Genomic DNA, 14,457 nt, shown 5'->3' on the forward strand with positions numbered 1-14,457 from the left:
GGGGGGGCTTGACAGGTGCAGAGCTGACACTGAGGATTAGGGGTGCAAAGGATACAGGGTAGCAGGTAGGGTTAGGGTACAGGTGCAACCCTAATGGTGGGACAGCCCCAGAACCCTCCCAGCAGGTGCAGGCTGTTACCCCAATTGAAAGGTAGGGATGATGTTTGGATGCTGCAGTGTTACAGGTAAGGGTCGAGCAGGTTTTTTTTTGTGTTTTTTTTTTTGTTTTTGTTTTTTTCAGGGGTTTTTAAGGATATTTTAGGCATTTTTTGCAGGAGTTTTTTAGGAATTCTCTGGGAATGTTTAGGATGCCTTTAGGGCTCTTTCAGGGCTTTTAAAATACTATTTTAGGGTGTTTTAAGGGCTGTCTTACTACTAATTAGAATTTTTAGGGGTGATTTTGGGTATTCTTGAGGCTGTTTTAGGACTACTGAAAAGTTTTTAGGGCTTTTTGAGCAGTATTGAGGGTATATGGAAAACTTTTTTAGAACTAGGGTATTTTTGAGGTTTTTGAGGGAATTTTTTAGGGTTTCTTTTAGGGTCTTATTAGGGCATTTTAAAGACTTTAGGGGTGTTCTTAGAGCTCTTTTAGGACTCTTCAGGGATTTTTAAAGGTTCTTTGGGGATTTTTAGTGGTGTTTTAGGGGCTTTGTAAAAGTAGGGTACTTTTAGTGTATTCTGAGGCTCTTTTTAGATTTTTGTGGGGTGTTTAGGACACTTTGAAAACTAGGGCTTTTTTAGGGAATTGATAGGGTTTTTTTTAAGGGTCATTTCAGAGCATGACAGAGGCTGAGGGGCACTGTGGGGGCTTAAGGGTGGCAGAGTCTGGGAGCTAAGGAGGGAGCAGGGAGAGGGGGCAGTGGGTGACACAGAGATGCTGAGGGTGGCAGGGGTAGCTGGAGGTTGATACTGAGAAGCTGGGGGCTGAGGGGCAAATGAGAGGGCTTAAGGGTGACACACAGGAGCTGAGGGGCAGCTGAGAGGGGGCTTGAGTGGCATGGGGGGGGTTTGAGGGTGACAGACAGAGCCTGAGGGCTGGGGGGCAGAGGGAGGGCTTGAGGGCTGGACAGTCCAGTGGAGATCAGTGCTGGAGGGTACAGCTGCATCACCCCTCAGCCTAATTAGCCCCCCTAACAACAGCCCTTTCCCCCAACAGCAGCACAACACAGCAATCCTAACAGTGAGACCAGAGTGGAACCCTCCCAGTGGGACAAGACAGCAACCCTCACACCAGGACAACAACAGAACCATGAGAGGACAGCAAGATCCACTGCAAAAAGGTAGGGAAGACATCTGAGTGTTAGAGAGCAACAGGTGGGGCTTGGAGGCTGAGGAGCTTTTTTTCAGGATTTTTCCACAACTTTTAAGGATATATAGAGGATTCATGAAGGTTTCTTAGGACATTTTTGGCTTCTCAGTGTATAGAAGGGGTTTTTAAAGGCTATTTCACGATATTTTGGAGTATTGTTATGGCCAGGGTCAGGATCAAAAGGGGATGCTCAATGAAAATGCAGAGTTTTGAGACTGCAGTGGAATCCATTTGACATGGGTCAGTGGTCAGAGTGGACTTGAGTAAGACATTGCAGGTCTGAAGGCTGTAAGTTCTAGGACCAGTGGAGTCTCTATGGCTAGGGTCAGATGCTAGCAGCTTTGTAGGGGAGCAAATCCGGACAGTAAAACTCATCACCCCACGACTTTGCCACATTTAAAGTCACACCAGGAACGTAGGCTAGTGAATTTTGTTTCCCATGGAAAAGGGCTGATGTTTTTGTCAAGGGGCCTGAGACCCGGAGTGGCCATTGTCTGCTAGGGTGCTGAAAACCACAAAGCCCAGAGCTTCAGGCACATTGCACCTGCAAAAGGCATCCCAAGGGGAACACAAAGCTGCCACAACATGGCTTCCACCACAGCTTTTTTCCTTGGAACCGGCCTTAGACAGAGTGGCTGGAAGCCTCCTGGAATTCCACATTTCGCAGGATACCACCCGGACCCAAGCTGGCACCAGTGCAAACTCGAGCTAGTTTGGCAGTGCCAAGCACCTCCTGCAATCTGCCATGAATCAACCCGAACTAGTGAGTTTTGTTAGCCAGGGAAAAGGGCCGGCGTTTGTCTTCAGGGGCCAGTGGCCCGGAGTGGCCAGCTGTTTCCTGAAATTCCACATTGTGCAGTATGCCTCCTGGACCCAACCTGGCACCAGTGCCAGCTTGGGCTGGTTTGACAGTGCCAAGCGCCCCCTGCAGTCTGCCATCAGGATCCTGGGCAGGTGAGTTTTGTTTCCCAGGGAAAAGGGCCATTTTTTGTGCTCAGGGGCCTGTGGCTCCGAGTGGCCGGCTGCCTGCTGAACATCTGCATTACGCAGGATGCCTCCCAGACCTCAGCTGGTACCACTGCAAACTCAGGCTAGTTTGGCAGTGTAATGTGCCTCCTGCCATCTGCCATCAGAAACTCGGGCGGGTGAGTTTTGTTTGCCAGGGAAAAGGGCCGGCGTTTTTGTTCAGGGGCTTGTAGCCTGGAGTGGCCGGCTGCCTGCTGGAATTCCGTATCGCACAGGATGCGTCCGAGACCCAAGCTGGCACCAGTGCCAACTTGGGCTGCTTTGACAGTGCCAAGTGGCTCCTGCAAACTGAAACAGGAACCAGGGTGGGTGAGATTTGCTTCCCAGGGAAAAGGGCTGGCATTGGTGTTCAGGGGCCCATGGCCTGGAGTGGCTGGTTGTCTGCTGAAATACAGCATTGTGCAGGATGCCTCCAGGACCCAACGTGGCACCACAGCCAGCTTGGGCTGTTGTGGCAGTGCTAAGTGGCTCCTGCCATCTGCCATCAGCAACCCAGGCTGGTTTTGTTTCCCAGGCAAAAGGGTCGGCATTGGTGTTCAGGGGCCTGTAGCCTGGAGTGGCTTTCACAAGCAAGAGGATGACAGGCTGTCCTAGGGTGATGTTATGATGCTTGTATCCCTAATTGTGTCTTGTGTTTATGCTGGATATTACATTCTGTGCCTTTAAGACTGGCTGAGAACGAGGGTGGGGAGAAGAAGCAGCACTGAGTTTTTTATCAGGGACTGGACTCACTCTTCCACAGTCTGCTGGAACAGAGAGCACACTGTTGTTGTCTGGGCACAGACGGGGCAGAACACGGCACTCCTTTTGCTTTTTATTTAGCTAGCTGAGGCAGTCTGAGCTTTCCTTGGATTGGTTTTCTTTCCATTTTCTTGGAACCATTTAAACCTGCTCCAGATTAGGACCCAGGGAAACACCGAGAGCTTGCACTTTGTAGCCTGCCGGGGTCTACTCTGGGCCACAGCCTTTCCCAGCACTGGAGGAACTGATAACAGAGCGACCACCCAGGAGAAACTTTCTTAATTTGTTGTTTCTTCAGAGCGGTGAATGAGTTTTTTTCCTCCAGTATTGTTAATTTTGTGTACTGGGGAGTGCTTTGCCTGTTAGATAAACAGGTTTTTTTCCACTTCTCTCTGAGGAAATCCTTCCCAAACTGGTTGGGGGGAGGGGCCATGCGGATTTGCTTTCCGGAGGGGCCCCTTTTGGAACTTTTCTCACAAATTTGCCCTAAACCAGGACACAGGCTGAGAAGATCCACAGACAGCCCAGAGGTTCTGAGTTATTAGGAGAAGAGGGGGTACAGCTGCTGTGACAGTTTCCGACTCTGTCACAGCAGTTGTACCATTTCAAGGTTCCTTCCCAAAGCTGTCTGTATCTGCTCTCAATAAACCCTAGCACTTCCGTATTAAGCCAGTATGGATAGAGAACTGAACCTCTGTTAATCTGCCTTTTCTCCTACAGCTATAGTAATAAATGGCTCCTGCCTGGCCTGAACCCCTGAAGTAGAGCCTGTCAGTCAACTGTAATGAGAGCAAGAGCAACATAAATCCCTTTTTTTGCAGACTTCTGGGTGTATGTGTGGCATATAGTAATTTATTTCTGACACCCATCTTGGTTATTAATTCTCTGTTCTTTATTATTTAGGGCAAGCAGTGAAAATTTTTTGTATACATAAAGACTGTCTTCTCATTGTGGCTTAATCTTCAGAGGTTATAAAGCATTGTTAACAACAGACCATATGTAGAAAACAAGCTAGAGAACAAACTTCTGTCCAGCTGGGTTGGTTTTGGGCAGCCTGGGTTTTGGTAGTGGGGAGGCGCAGCTTTTGTGAAAAGCTGCTAGAAGTTTCCACCATGTCCAGCAGAGCCAATCTCTGATGGGTCTGAGACAGACATGCCACTGGCCAAGGCTGGGCCCATCAGAAATGACGGTAATGCCTCTGTGATAACATATTTAAGAAGAAAATCAAAACAAAGCGGTGGCACAGTTTGAATTCCAGCTAGAGAAGAAGAGGAGGTGAGAACATGTGAAGGAAACAACATGCAGACACCAAAGTCAGTGAAGAAGGAGGAGGAGGAGGTGCTCCAGGCACTGCAGACAAGATTTCTCTGCAGGCCGTGAAGATCCACAGGGGTTGCAGAGATCCATTTGCAGGCTGTGGGGGAGGTGCCCATGCCAGGGCAGGTGGATGCCTGGAAAATGCTGTGATCCAGTGGAAGACCCAGTAGAGAGAGGGCACCCCTGCTTCCAGGCTGGAGCAGCCTGTCCTTGGGGAACTGCACCCCACAGAAGTGTGATCCATGCCACAGCGGTTTTGGGAGGACTGCTGCTCATGAGAGTGGATCTGTGCTGAAGTTCATGAAGAACTGTCTCCCATGGGAGGGACTCTCACAGGGGAAGGACCCCCTCTCCCTGAGCAGCAGATCTCAGGTGACAAACTGACCAAAACTCCCCATGCCCTGTCTCCCTGCACTGTTGGTGGGAAGAAAAGAGGGTTTGAGGGAAGATGTTTTTAAGAGCTTATTGTACTTCTCATTATCCTCCTCTGATTTTATTAGTAATAAAAAACAACCTACTTTGTATCTCCAAGTCGAGCCTGTTTTGCCCTTGGAGTGTCTTCTCCCAGTCCTTATCTCAACTCATGAGCACTTTGTTAGTTTTTTCTCTCCTCTGCCCAGCTGTGGTTGGGGAGGGTCAGTGGGTGACTTTCATGGGTGCCTGGCGTTTGACCAGGGTCAAACCAGGAAACCATAGTCAAAGACAGAAAAGCAAATTATTTGGATCTCTTAAACCTTATGCAATCCACATGTATTAGGATGCCACAACTTGAAAGGGATTAGGTCAACCTTCCTTCCACAAATTCCTGCTTAACTTTCATGTAGCAATGATTTCCCTAAAAGCAGTCTGCAATTATGCCTGTGAGAGATGGAAAGTGTGTTAAACTGCAAAGTTTAATGTGTGGGATTTCACACCACCAGGGCTTTATCTTCTGCAGCCACGTTTCACAAAACAAAAGGCTAATTGACCAGTATTTAATGAAAAAGTTGGAGATAATTCTGCTAGGTATAAACTATTGTCCAAGTCTGAAGCTAAGACTGGACCAAGCTGCACCTAAGCTCTATGAGGAGTTTAGAAAGCAAGAGAGTATACTCTGAATTTGTGATTCTTCCTTACTCTTTTTTCTCTGTAAATAATTCTACAATTATTCTAATTAGATTTTTCTTTGTATGTTTCATCCATGATGGAATGAATCTTGTCATTGAACTTGTCACACTTTTATAAATGTATGTTAACCCCACTTTTGCTAATACCTTTCATGATGATTCTCTAAACTACTCATTTGTGACAAATTGACATAGTTGGCAGGATCCTAGATGAGAATTTGTGACGCCCTGCTGTACTGGTTTCTCTAGGAAAATCTTCAGCTTTTTTCTACAAAATTTACAAGGCCTAAGATAAATACAAGCAGAGAATAACCTCTCCAGAAACTATTGATGTATCTGTCACTATGCAGACCCAAGGTTATTTCTTTTCATTTTCTTCATAATGACAATTGAAAGAGAGCATCAAGGTGTGTGAGCAGTATCTCAAGAACATTACAAAATTAAATGTTAGAGAGGCAATTTAGCTGATCTGGGGAACTTGCAATGTGACAAAAGAACACCAGACAATCCTGACAGACCAAAAAAGAACATTAGAAAACTAGTGTTGTTCTTTTTTGGTCTGTCAGAATTCGTCTCTGCAAATGCTGTAGTTTTGAAGGACTGCAAGGAACCAAAACCATTAAGGTAAAGGACGCCGTCAATAGGAAACAGGCATGCTGCACATTGACTAGGAAAAGCAAAGTTTTCCTTCACTTTCTATTTTCTTGACCTATTCTAACCTTTGCCTAAATCCCAGTGCATTAAGCTGGGAGCCTGGCTACATGAGGTGCCCGGTCTGGCAGAGACTACCTTTCCCAAAACACTTTCAGTTGCCCAGCCCTTTCTGGGTGGCCTGGTACCAGTGAGGCAGTGGAAAGGCCCCTCACGAAGCTGTTGGCTCCACATTGTAACACGACTGTGGCTTTCCTTCCCCACCACCGCGTCCTGTGGGGCAGTGTCGGAGCTTGGCCCCTGCCTGGGGCTGATGGTGTCTGCCGCAAGGGCCCCCTTGGCTTTGAAAAAGAAATTTCTCCAGACGTCCGGGCTGCGACCCATACAGCCGAATTTTCACGTATGTTCCGGGGACGCCAAAGCATTTTCGTGCTAAGCTTTTCAGCCCGGATTGCGACGAGACGGCCCCCGCGGCGGAAGTAAACGCGGTCGGTCTGAGCCAGGCCCTGCCCAACCCCGCCGCGCATCCGGGGGCGGTGCGGGGTTGGTTGTGAGGCCCCTCCCGCCCTCCCTGGCCCCCTTCTGTGGCAGCGGGACAGGGGCTGCGCGGGCCGGCGCCGCCATGCGATTTCGGGCTAAGATCGTGGATCTCGCCTGCCTCAACCACTTCAGCCGTGAGTATGTCGGGCCAGGCTCAAGGGCGGCAATGCCTCTCTGAGCGGCTGGGGCCGGATTTCTCGGGCAGAGAAAACAGGAAGGGCGGTGGGGGCCACAGTGCTTTCCTGGGAGGACGGGGCATGAGGCGCTTTCCTTCGCCCCGAGGTATTTAGGAGTTTGCGAAGCAGCACGAGCTGCGTTTGTAAAAGCTGAAGGGTTTTCTGTCTCGCAGAGACTGGGGTGCATGGAGTGATCCCCGCTGTAACATCCTCCTCTCTCCCTCCCTACCTCCGGCAGGTATAATTAACACAATCGCCAAGTTAGCCAAGACCTGCATCCTGCGCCTTACTGTCTGCAAGCTGTATTTCATCCTCTCCGATAAAGTAGCAAATGGAGGCGCCAGTATGTGGTGTGAGCTGAGCCAGGTGAGCCCGGGAAAGTTCAGTAACCACATTTTGAAAACCAGAGCATTCAATTGGGTTTGATGTACGAGGCATTTCTTGTATCCCTCACCTTCCATGTGCCAGGTCTCTCAAGGTCTGTCTGGTTGCACGGGTGTTTCAGGTTGGATACTCCCTTTCCCTTGATTGTCACTTCAGTGTAAAACTTCAGCGTGTGCTGGCCCACGTGGGCCTGCCCAAAACTGGAAACAGGAAAGTATAACTCACTGTCTGATGGACTGATTAGGTGTTAGGGGAGTACATTAAACTGCTTAGTCTGAAGCAATGAGTTTTCATGGCTGAGAGTCCTCAGGTGATGTGGGGTGGGGGGTGGGGGTGTGTTCTGGTGTACAAATGCAGTTCTAAGCTTAAGGACCGAGAAATAAAACTTGCCTCTCTCGATTGCTTTATTTCCTGACTTTCAAAAATTGTAGGGGAATTTCTTCGATGAATTTCAGATGGAAGGAGTAGCTGCAGAGCACAATGAAATCTATTTAGAGTTTGTGCCTGAGAACCTGTGGAGAGCATTAAAAACTGCCCAGAATGCTAAGGCAGTGAAGATCAAGTTGACTAATAAACACTGTCCCTGTCTCAGAGTTGCTGTGGAGCTAGTAAGTGCAACCATGCTTTCACGTTCATTATTAAGAAAAAGATTTCTAAAATTTAGTGTGTTTCCCAAGATCAAAGAGTCATAAATGGTATAATTCTAAAAAACTAAAGAAACATTGTGCCATTTTCCATTGCACTAGCCTTTCTTGCCATTATGGTTGGTAGCATACAGAACCAGCTTCGTGTTTTCCAAAAGACAAGGAGGAGGTGGAGGAAGAAAACTATGTTATTGAAACAAGTTTTTCTAAAGTCTGCTTTTCTCCATTCCTTCATCCTCTGTATCTTCTGCAGATTATTGCCTTTTCATTGAAGCCGTTAGGTGAAGGAGGTTTCAGTGTTTGGTTCTGTGTTTTGGCTTTGGTTTTTCTGATATTGTATGCTGACTTCTGATTCTTTTGTCGTTGCTAACTCTGCTGATTCACCTCTTCAGCTCTAAGGGTAGCTTATAGATACACTAATGATACGTCACAAACTCTTCCTCATTTGAAAGGGAAGCCCACTTAAAAGCATATTGATAGGAACTGAGGGAAAACTGGAACTGAATGTCAGGCATGTAGTTATAGCATTTCCCAGAGTGGGTCTGAAAAATTTAAATTTGGAATTCCAGTCTTGTGTTTAACTGCAAGAGCATCCTCTTTTTCCCTCAAGCCATCCTTATCAAGCAGCAGTAGGATTGTGACACATGACATTCCTGTGGGAGTTATTCCCAGAAGAATGTGGAATGACTTCAGAGAGCCCAGTGTGCCAGACTTTGATGTAAGCCTCTGCTTTTATATTCCCTTCTGAAAGGGGGGTTTGCAAATGGAATGGTATTGCTATAGAGTATACTATGGTGGGGTTTGCAAAGGAGTTGAAAGGCAAGAGGAAAGACTGGAGGCTGCAGTTTTGGAGGGGTATGGAACATGGCTTCTATCCTTACAAGAGAGCCCAGAACATATGGAAACAGAGTGAGTGGTTGCCAATTGCTTCTGTGATGCTCATGGCAGAGGAAGGGAGGAGAAAAGGACTTGCATGGCTTAAGTCTGGAGCATCTCACACAAGTTTAGACTGTTTCAGCTGTTCAGATGCCAAATGGCCCAAATAATCTATTCTTTCTGAAATTTATGGCCTGTCTGGCAGAGTTAAAGTTATATGTGTTTCCTCCTGATTTTGACTTTTAGCAGAGTTGTAAGGAAAGGTCCTTGTACAAATGTGCTCCTATTTGAGGTTGTGGTTGTCTGTTACCTCTGTACCTAAGAGTATTTAGATTCTGAAGACATACAAGAAGAAACTTTCAGTATTTTGTTCTTTTATTTCAGATTTTCAATTCCACAAATTACTGCAGTATCATAGGAATGTTGTTCTTTTCTTTTTGGCTATGGTAATTGACTATTTAGTAACACAGATGTTCATGTGAGAGTGTGATCTGCAAAAACATGCCTCTGTTTTGAACATAGACTTGGAATGTTAAGTATGGAACAATTGCTAGAATGATGGCCTGTTGGTATAATGGGAAAGAGTTCCTCTGTTTCTGAGACATTTGCTGATTTCAGATAGATATTGTACACCCTGAAAGCCGTAGATAACACGGTCCAAACTATGAAAGAATTGAAAGCAGAAATAAATGTGTCCCAATCACATCTGAAATACTTGTGCAAATGTAGTTCTTATGCATTCCTAGGTCAGTATTTACCTGCCAGTGCTGAAAACAATGAAGAGTGTTGTGGAAAGAATGAAGAATCTCAGCAATTTCATTGTAAGTTAAGGTACTTAAAGCATGTGTGCTACAAGTGTTATTTCATGAGGGTCATAACAGGTTGCCTAAACTGGTGCTGCCACATTATCTTATCTTGAGATGACTTAGACATTGAAATCAAGGCACCTGAAGCCTGTGTAAAGCCTGAATAGAATTATGGGATTTATTTTAGGATTTACACTGAAGAGCTTTTCTTGGCCTTCTCAGAAAATGATGCTCTTTGTACTAAAGAACATGGCATTGTGTTGCTACAAACTACTCTTTATAGCTGGTAAGAAATGACAGTACTTCAGGAAGCTGTGTGGAGATTTTCTGGGCTATTTCATTAAGGAAATGCCTGTTAAGTGAGTGTTGTGTTAGGTATCTGTGAATGAACTTCAGGTAAACTTGACATAGGATTTAAAGGAAATGCTGCTAATAGCCCCTGGATGTGACACTCTGCTTTAGACTGACATGTTGGATTTGCAGTCTACCCTGGATTTCTAGAGTGCCTTTTAACAGAAGGAAGCCCTCTGCAGTTGGACAGAAAAGGGCTTTGGTTTTTTATTTAGTTGTTTGTGCTCACATTCACCATAACTGACTGACATGAAAGTTAGTAAGTAAATGTAGAGCTTTGAAATAGTTTGGGTTTGGTGCTGTTCATACCAGTTTTGATGAATAGGAAATTTTCTGTTGACTGAGAATACTGAAATTGGAACAGTCTCAGTTTTTCAAGACTTGGAAGAGTTGAGAGATTACCTTGGGTTACTGGCAGTTTTGCAAATGGTAGCCGTCCTGCAAATACATATAAAACTCTTTCCTTTTGTGAGATTTTTTTGGGGGCTTTGTTTTTATTTTCTTTCCTTCCCCCATGTCCTTGGTGGATATGCTTATGCAAAATTGAGCTCAGTGCTTTTGTTTCTAGAGCTAAGGCTCTTTTCTCACACAGCATAGTTGTATGATGGGATTGGATTTATACTAGGTGTCTTGCTTTCATGTTGTTACATCAAGTGTCACAATTAATTATTTTTGCAAGATGCATCCTGGTAATTAAACTGGTCAAGATTAGTGCTGCAAAATGGGCTTAGAAGCAATTTCTGATAGTACTTGTCCATTGTCCATTGTTTGGAGCCATTCTATACAAGATTCTGATTGCAGTACAAGCCTTTTTTTTTTTTTTTAAATTACTGAGAATTCATCTAATCACAGAAGCAAAGTGCTTAGTTGTGCTTTAGGAATCCTCTGATCTGCTTGGGATTTGTGTAAGACCATATATTGTCTCCTTCAAATTCTTTCTTCCAGTTTACAGGATGGAATTTGAAAGCTTTTAGCACTTTTCTAGGATTTCTGTCAGTTCAAAGCCCTTATTGGAGTTACTGATCTGATCTACTGTTGTCTATTTTAAATTCTTGAAAGCAGCACTGTCAGCTTCTGGTGCATCCCCTTTTCTGTGTGTGTCATATAGACTGTGTAGGTGCCTTTCTATTTGTTGAATAACTGAATGGAAATTCAGGAATCTTTGCATTTCTCCAGCTTCAGTCTCTTATTTCTGAAGTCTTTTCCTCAGCACATGAACTTCCAAATCTATTACTTGTTCTAAAAGTACTGGAGAACAATTAAATTTCTTTCTTTTCATAACTTCTGAAAGTTTGGCTCAGAGTAATTCATATGGGAATTACTCTAGACCAAATTCCCAAATGGGAATTTTATAGCTGAACAATCAAATGTTCAACCATTTTCAGAAAGTATGGTTGACTTGTACTGAAGTACTCCTGGAAGCTTTTATTTGAACAAAACCAAACTCTATTCCTCTGTAATTCTGCAATGTGAAAGTAGGTTGCCTAAAATTGAGATTGATTGCAGGTGATTGAAGCAAACTTGAGTGGTGAAATGAACTTGAAAATAGAAACTGACTTAGTGTCTGTAACAACACATTTTAAAGACCTGGGAAATCCTCCCTGGGGTAAGTTTCTCTGTTACCTCTTATGTCTGTCTGATCTCATAACTTAAGTGTATTGGTTATAACAGTACTTTTTGACTTTTATTCTTTTGAAAATAGCATTAAGTACTTTAAAGTCTTCAAATGAAATCTTAAAAGAAAAAGTGGAGTGGCCAGTGCAGTGTCTGTTTCATGTTTTGGGTGGTGGTGGGGAATCTCTTCCATTATTCTTGACAGTTTGATAGGAAAACTGGGATTTCTTTTTCTTGCACTGTTCTGAAAAACGAGCCAGTTGAGTTCCAGCACTTCAGCAGTTTTCAGATATGTCCTTATGGGTGTTGAAAGTGCTTTTTGTGTTTGGACTAAGTATTGTGTTCTTACTCTTTTAGCATCAGAGGACGGATGTCAAAGTTCTGCTCAAGGCAGAGATTTGGAAAGTATGGCTGAAGCATGCATAGACATCAAGAAGCTGCTGCAGCTGCTTGCTGGACAGCAGGTCAATCCTACAAAAGCATTGTGCAGTAAGTTCAACAGCTCTGCTTGTGAACTCCAGTTAAGTAGGGTCGTTTGCCATACTTAGTTTCAGCAGAATATCAGTCTTCTGTTTTGTCTGTCTGAAAGTCAACTATTTTTACTGTACCCGAGGACTTCTAGTATTTATATTTTTAGGCAGTTAGATTCACGTCCTAGGCATTTGGGAAAGAAAAAATAAGTCAGGCTGTTTTAAAAGTCTCAAGCTGAACACTCAGACTCACTAATCATGTGTGTTGTCTTGTTCTCTTTGTTTTAAAGTTATTAATGTTTATTATTATTTTGAGATACTATTTTTGAAAGTCTTAATGCCTCTAGCTTCTAGCAGAGAAATTGGAATTTACTGGCATGTTTTTTTGGTTGGGTTTTTTTCCCTCAGGATGTTTTCTAATACTAAAATGCTTTTTATACAGCTAGTGTTTCTAGCCATAGAAAACAATACTTCTTTTCTAGCAGAAGTCTTTGCAGGGGTTTATATCCTATTTTTATAACTGTGATTTTTCTGAGAACATCTGTTTGTTATGGTTTAGTGCAGATACTAAGAATTTCCCAAGGATGATTTAAATAATTGGTGTAGCATTATAAACCTATACACTATATATTTACTTTTTGGTATCATCTTTCATAAATTATTAATGTTTCACAAACCCTCAAGGATTTTAATTGTCAGAAGTGGTGGAAGCATTGTTTTTATGGTGACATCTTTAAAATATGTAATTTTTAAGTATTTTTCCTGCTTTGAGGTGAATTCGTGTTTTAATTTTTTTTTCCTCACAGATATTGTACGTAAGAGAATTGTCCACTTCATCTTGCTCCATGAGGAGGTTTCACTTCAGTATTTTATTCCAGCAGTTGCCTGAGTGTTTTGGAATCTTGGTCATTTTCCAACCTGAGGCCTCTTTCATGAAGTCTGAAATCTTTCCTGAGTTGCTGGAGTATTTTGATGTGAGACACTGTCAGATGCAGCCATCAGATGGACATTATTTCAATATTTATGAAAGTGTTCAAAATACCTCCTCCTCCAGACAGCCATTTTTGTGAATAGTTATATGCTGTGAAAGACACAGTGCTGGGGAGTGTTGGTATATCTTACTCTTAGGAGGAGCAAAACTGAAATTTGTCTTAGCCACAGCTCAAAACATCCCAAAAGCACACTGAATTAAATACTAAAAAACTAAAGGTAGAATTCACCTTTGGAGCTGCTGTTGTGTGTATTCAGTATTGAGCAATGCAATCCAAGTTAAGAGGTCTCTGAGCAAGCTATCATACCTCCATGAAACAGGAGAACCTTCTGGAAGGTTGCCTGATTGGTATTTGCCTGGGCAAGTGTGAAGTGGTACAGAATTGAATTCTGTTCCAGTAGGAATCTTTTGGTTACACTTGCTCCAACATATCTCAGTAGCTCTGTTTGTGCTTAGTCTTTGTTTGACTCTTGGCCTGGGAGGATGAGCAAAACAGTCTGGATTACTTTGTTAATGTGGGCAGTGAAAATCACTGTGTACAGAATGAATATCATATGAGGGCATGCGTGAGCACAGAAATTGGTGTGAAATAAAGAACAAGTTCTCTGTGGATCACATTTTTCCCTTTCTGGCTAGAAAACATTGTACAACCTGTGTCATCATGGTGTCAGACATGGTAAGATTGCGTGTAGGCTCTCATGCCAAGCAGCCAAGAGGATGACTGAATTTCACTCATAGGAGTACTGTCCCTGCTTCTACCTCCTGGTTATTTTCTGAGGTCTTTTCCTCCTTATTCAGTGTGTGATTTATTTGTTACCCTGGCATGTACCATGCAGCTTTTGATTGTTTTACTGATTGAGTCTATGCTGCCAAAATGGACTGGCAGTTTCTTCTAGAAAGTAGCTTGTCATGGTCAGAAGTGCTGGGTTTTTGATGGTTTGGTTTTTCTTTCAAGGGGCATTGACATTAAGGTAGCAATGAATCTTTTGTCCATGGAGATGCAAATGCTCAAGAGAAGGCTGAAGGAGATGCAGTGGCAATGAGAAGGTAGAATAGTCTTGCAGTGATGAGTGTGTTGACTGACTGTTTATAGAACTTTCTACCCTCTTTGTTCCTTCCTGCTCTCCCTTGCCCTGCACATTGCCTCATCAGTTGTCATATTTCTACCCACTGCCTGCAACATGCTAAGGTTTGCATCTTTACTATTTGCAATGTCCAATTTTGCCTATGTTGTGAGTTGACCTTGGTAAGCAGCCACTCACTCACACCTGGTGGGATGGGGGAGAGAATTGGAAGGGTAAAAGTGAAAAAATTCATGGGTTCAGATAAGGACAGCTTAACAGGCAAAGCAAAATACAGAATTCATTCACTACTTCTCATGAGCATAGGTGTTTAACCATTCCCAGGAAAGCAGGGCTCCATCATGCATAACACTTACTTGGGAACACAGACTGT

General features: G+C 43.8%; 1 protein-coding gene across 2 annotated transcripts; it reads left to right on the top strand.

The window, feature by feature from the left end:
* The first annotated feature begins 6,673 nt into the window (after positions 1 to 6,673).
* HUS1 (HUS1 checkpoint clamp component) lies at positions 6,674 to 13,614 on the top strand. Of its 2 annotated transcripts, XM_009093868.4 has the most exons (8): positions 6,677 to 6,824; positions 7,105 to 7,232; positions 7,682 to 7,858; positions 8,505 to 8,612; positions 9,517 to 9,591; positions 11,434 to 11,533; positions 11,899 to 12,030; positions 12,818 to 13,614. In XM_009093868.4, the coding sequence occupies exons 1-8, from the start codon at positions 6,773 to 6,775 to the stop codon at positions 12,898 to 12,900; spliced, it is 855 nt and encodes a 284-aa protein (XP_009092116.1). In that variant the 5' UTR covers positions 6,677 to 6,772; the 3' UTR covers positions 12,901 to 13,614. The 2 variants fall into 2 exon arrangements, with proteins under 2 accessions (XP_050826755.1, XP_009092116.1); XM_050970798.1 differs by lacking the exon at positions 7,682 to 7,858 and having other exon boundaries at positions 6,674 to 6,824.
* Positions 13,615 to 14,457: the final 843 nt, after the last annotated feature.

This window comes from Serinus canaria, chromosome 2, assembly GCF_022539315.1.
Source record: "Serinus canaria isolate serCan28SL12 chromosome 2, serCan2020, whole genome shotgun sequence".
Lineage (NCBI taxonomy): Eukaryota > Metazoa > Chordata > Aves > Passeriformes > Fringillidae > Serinus > Serinus canaria.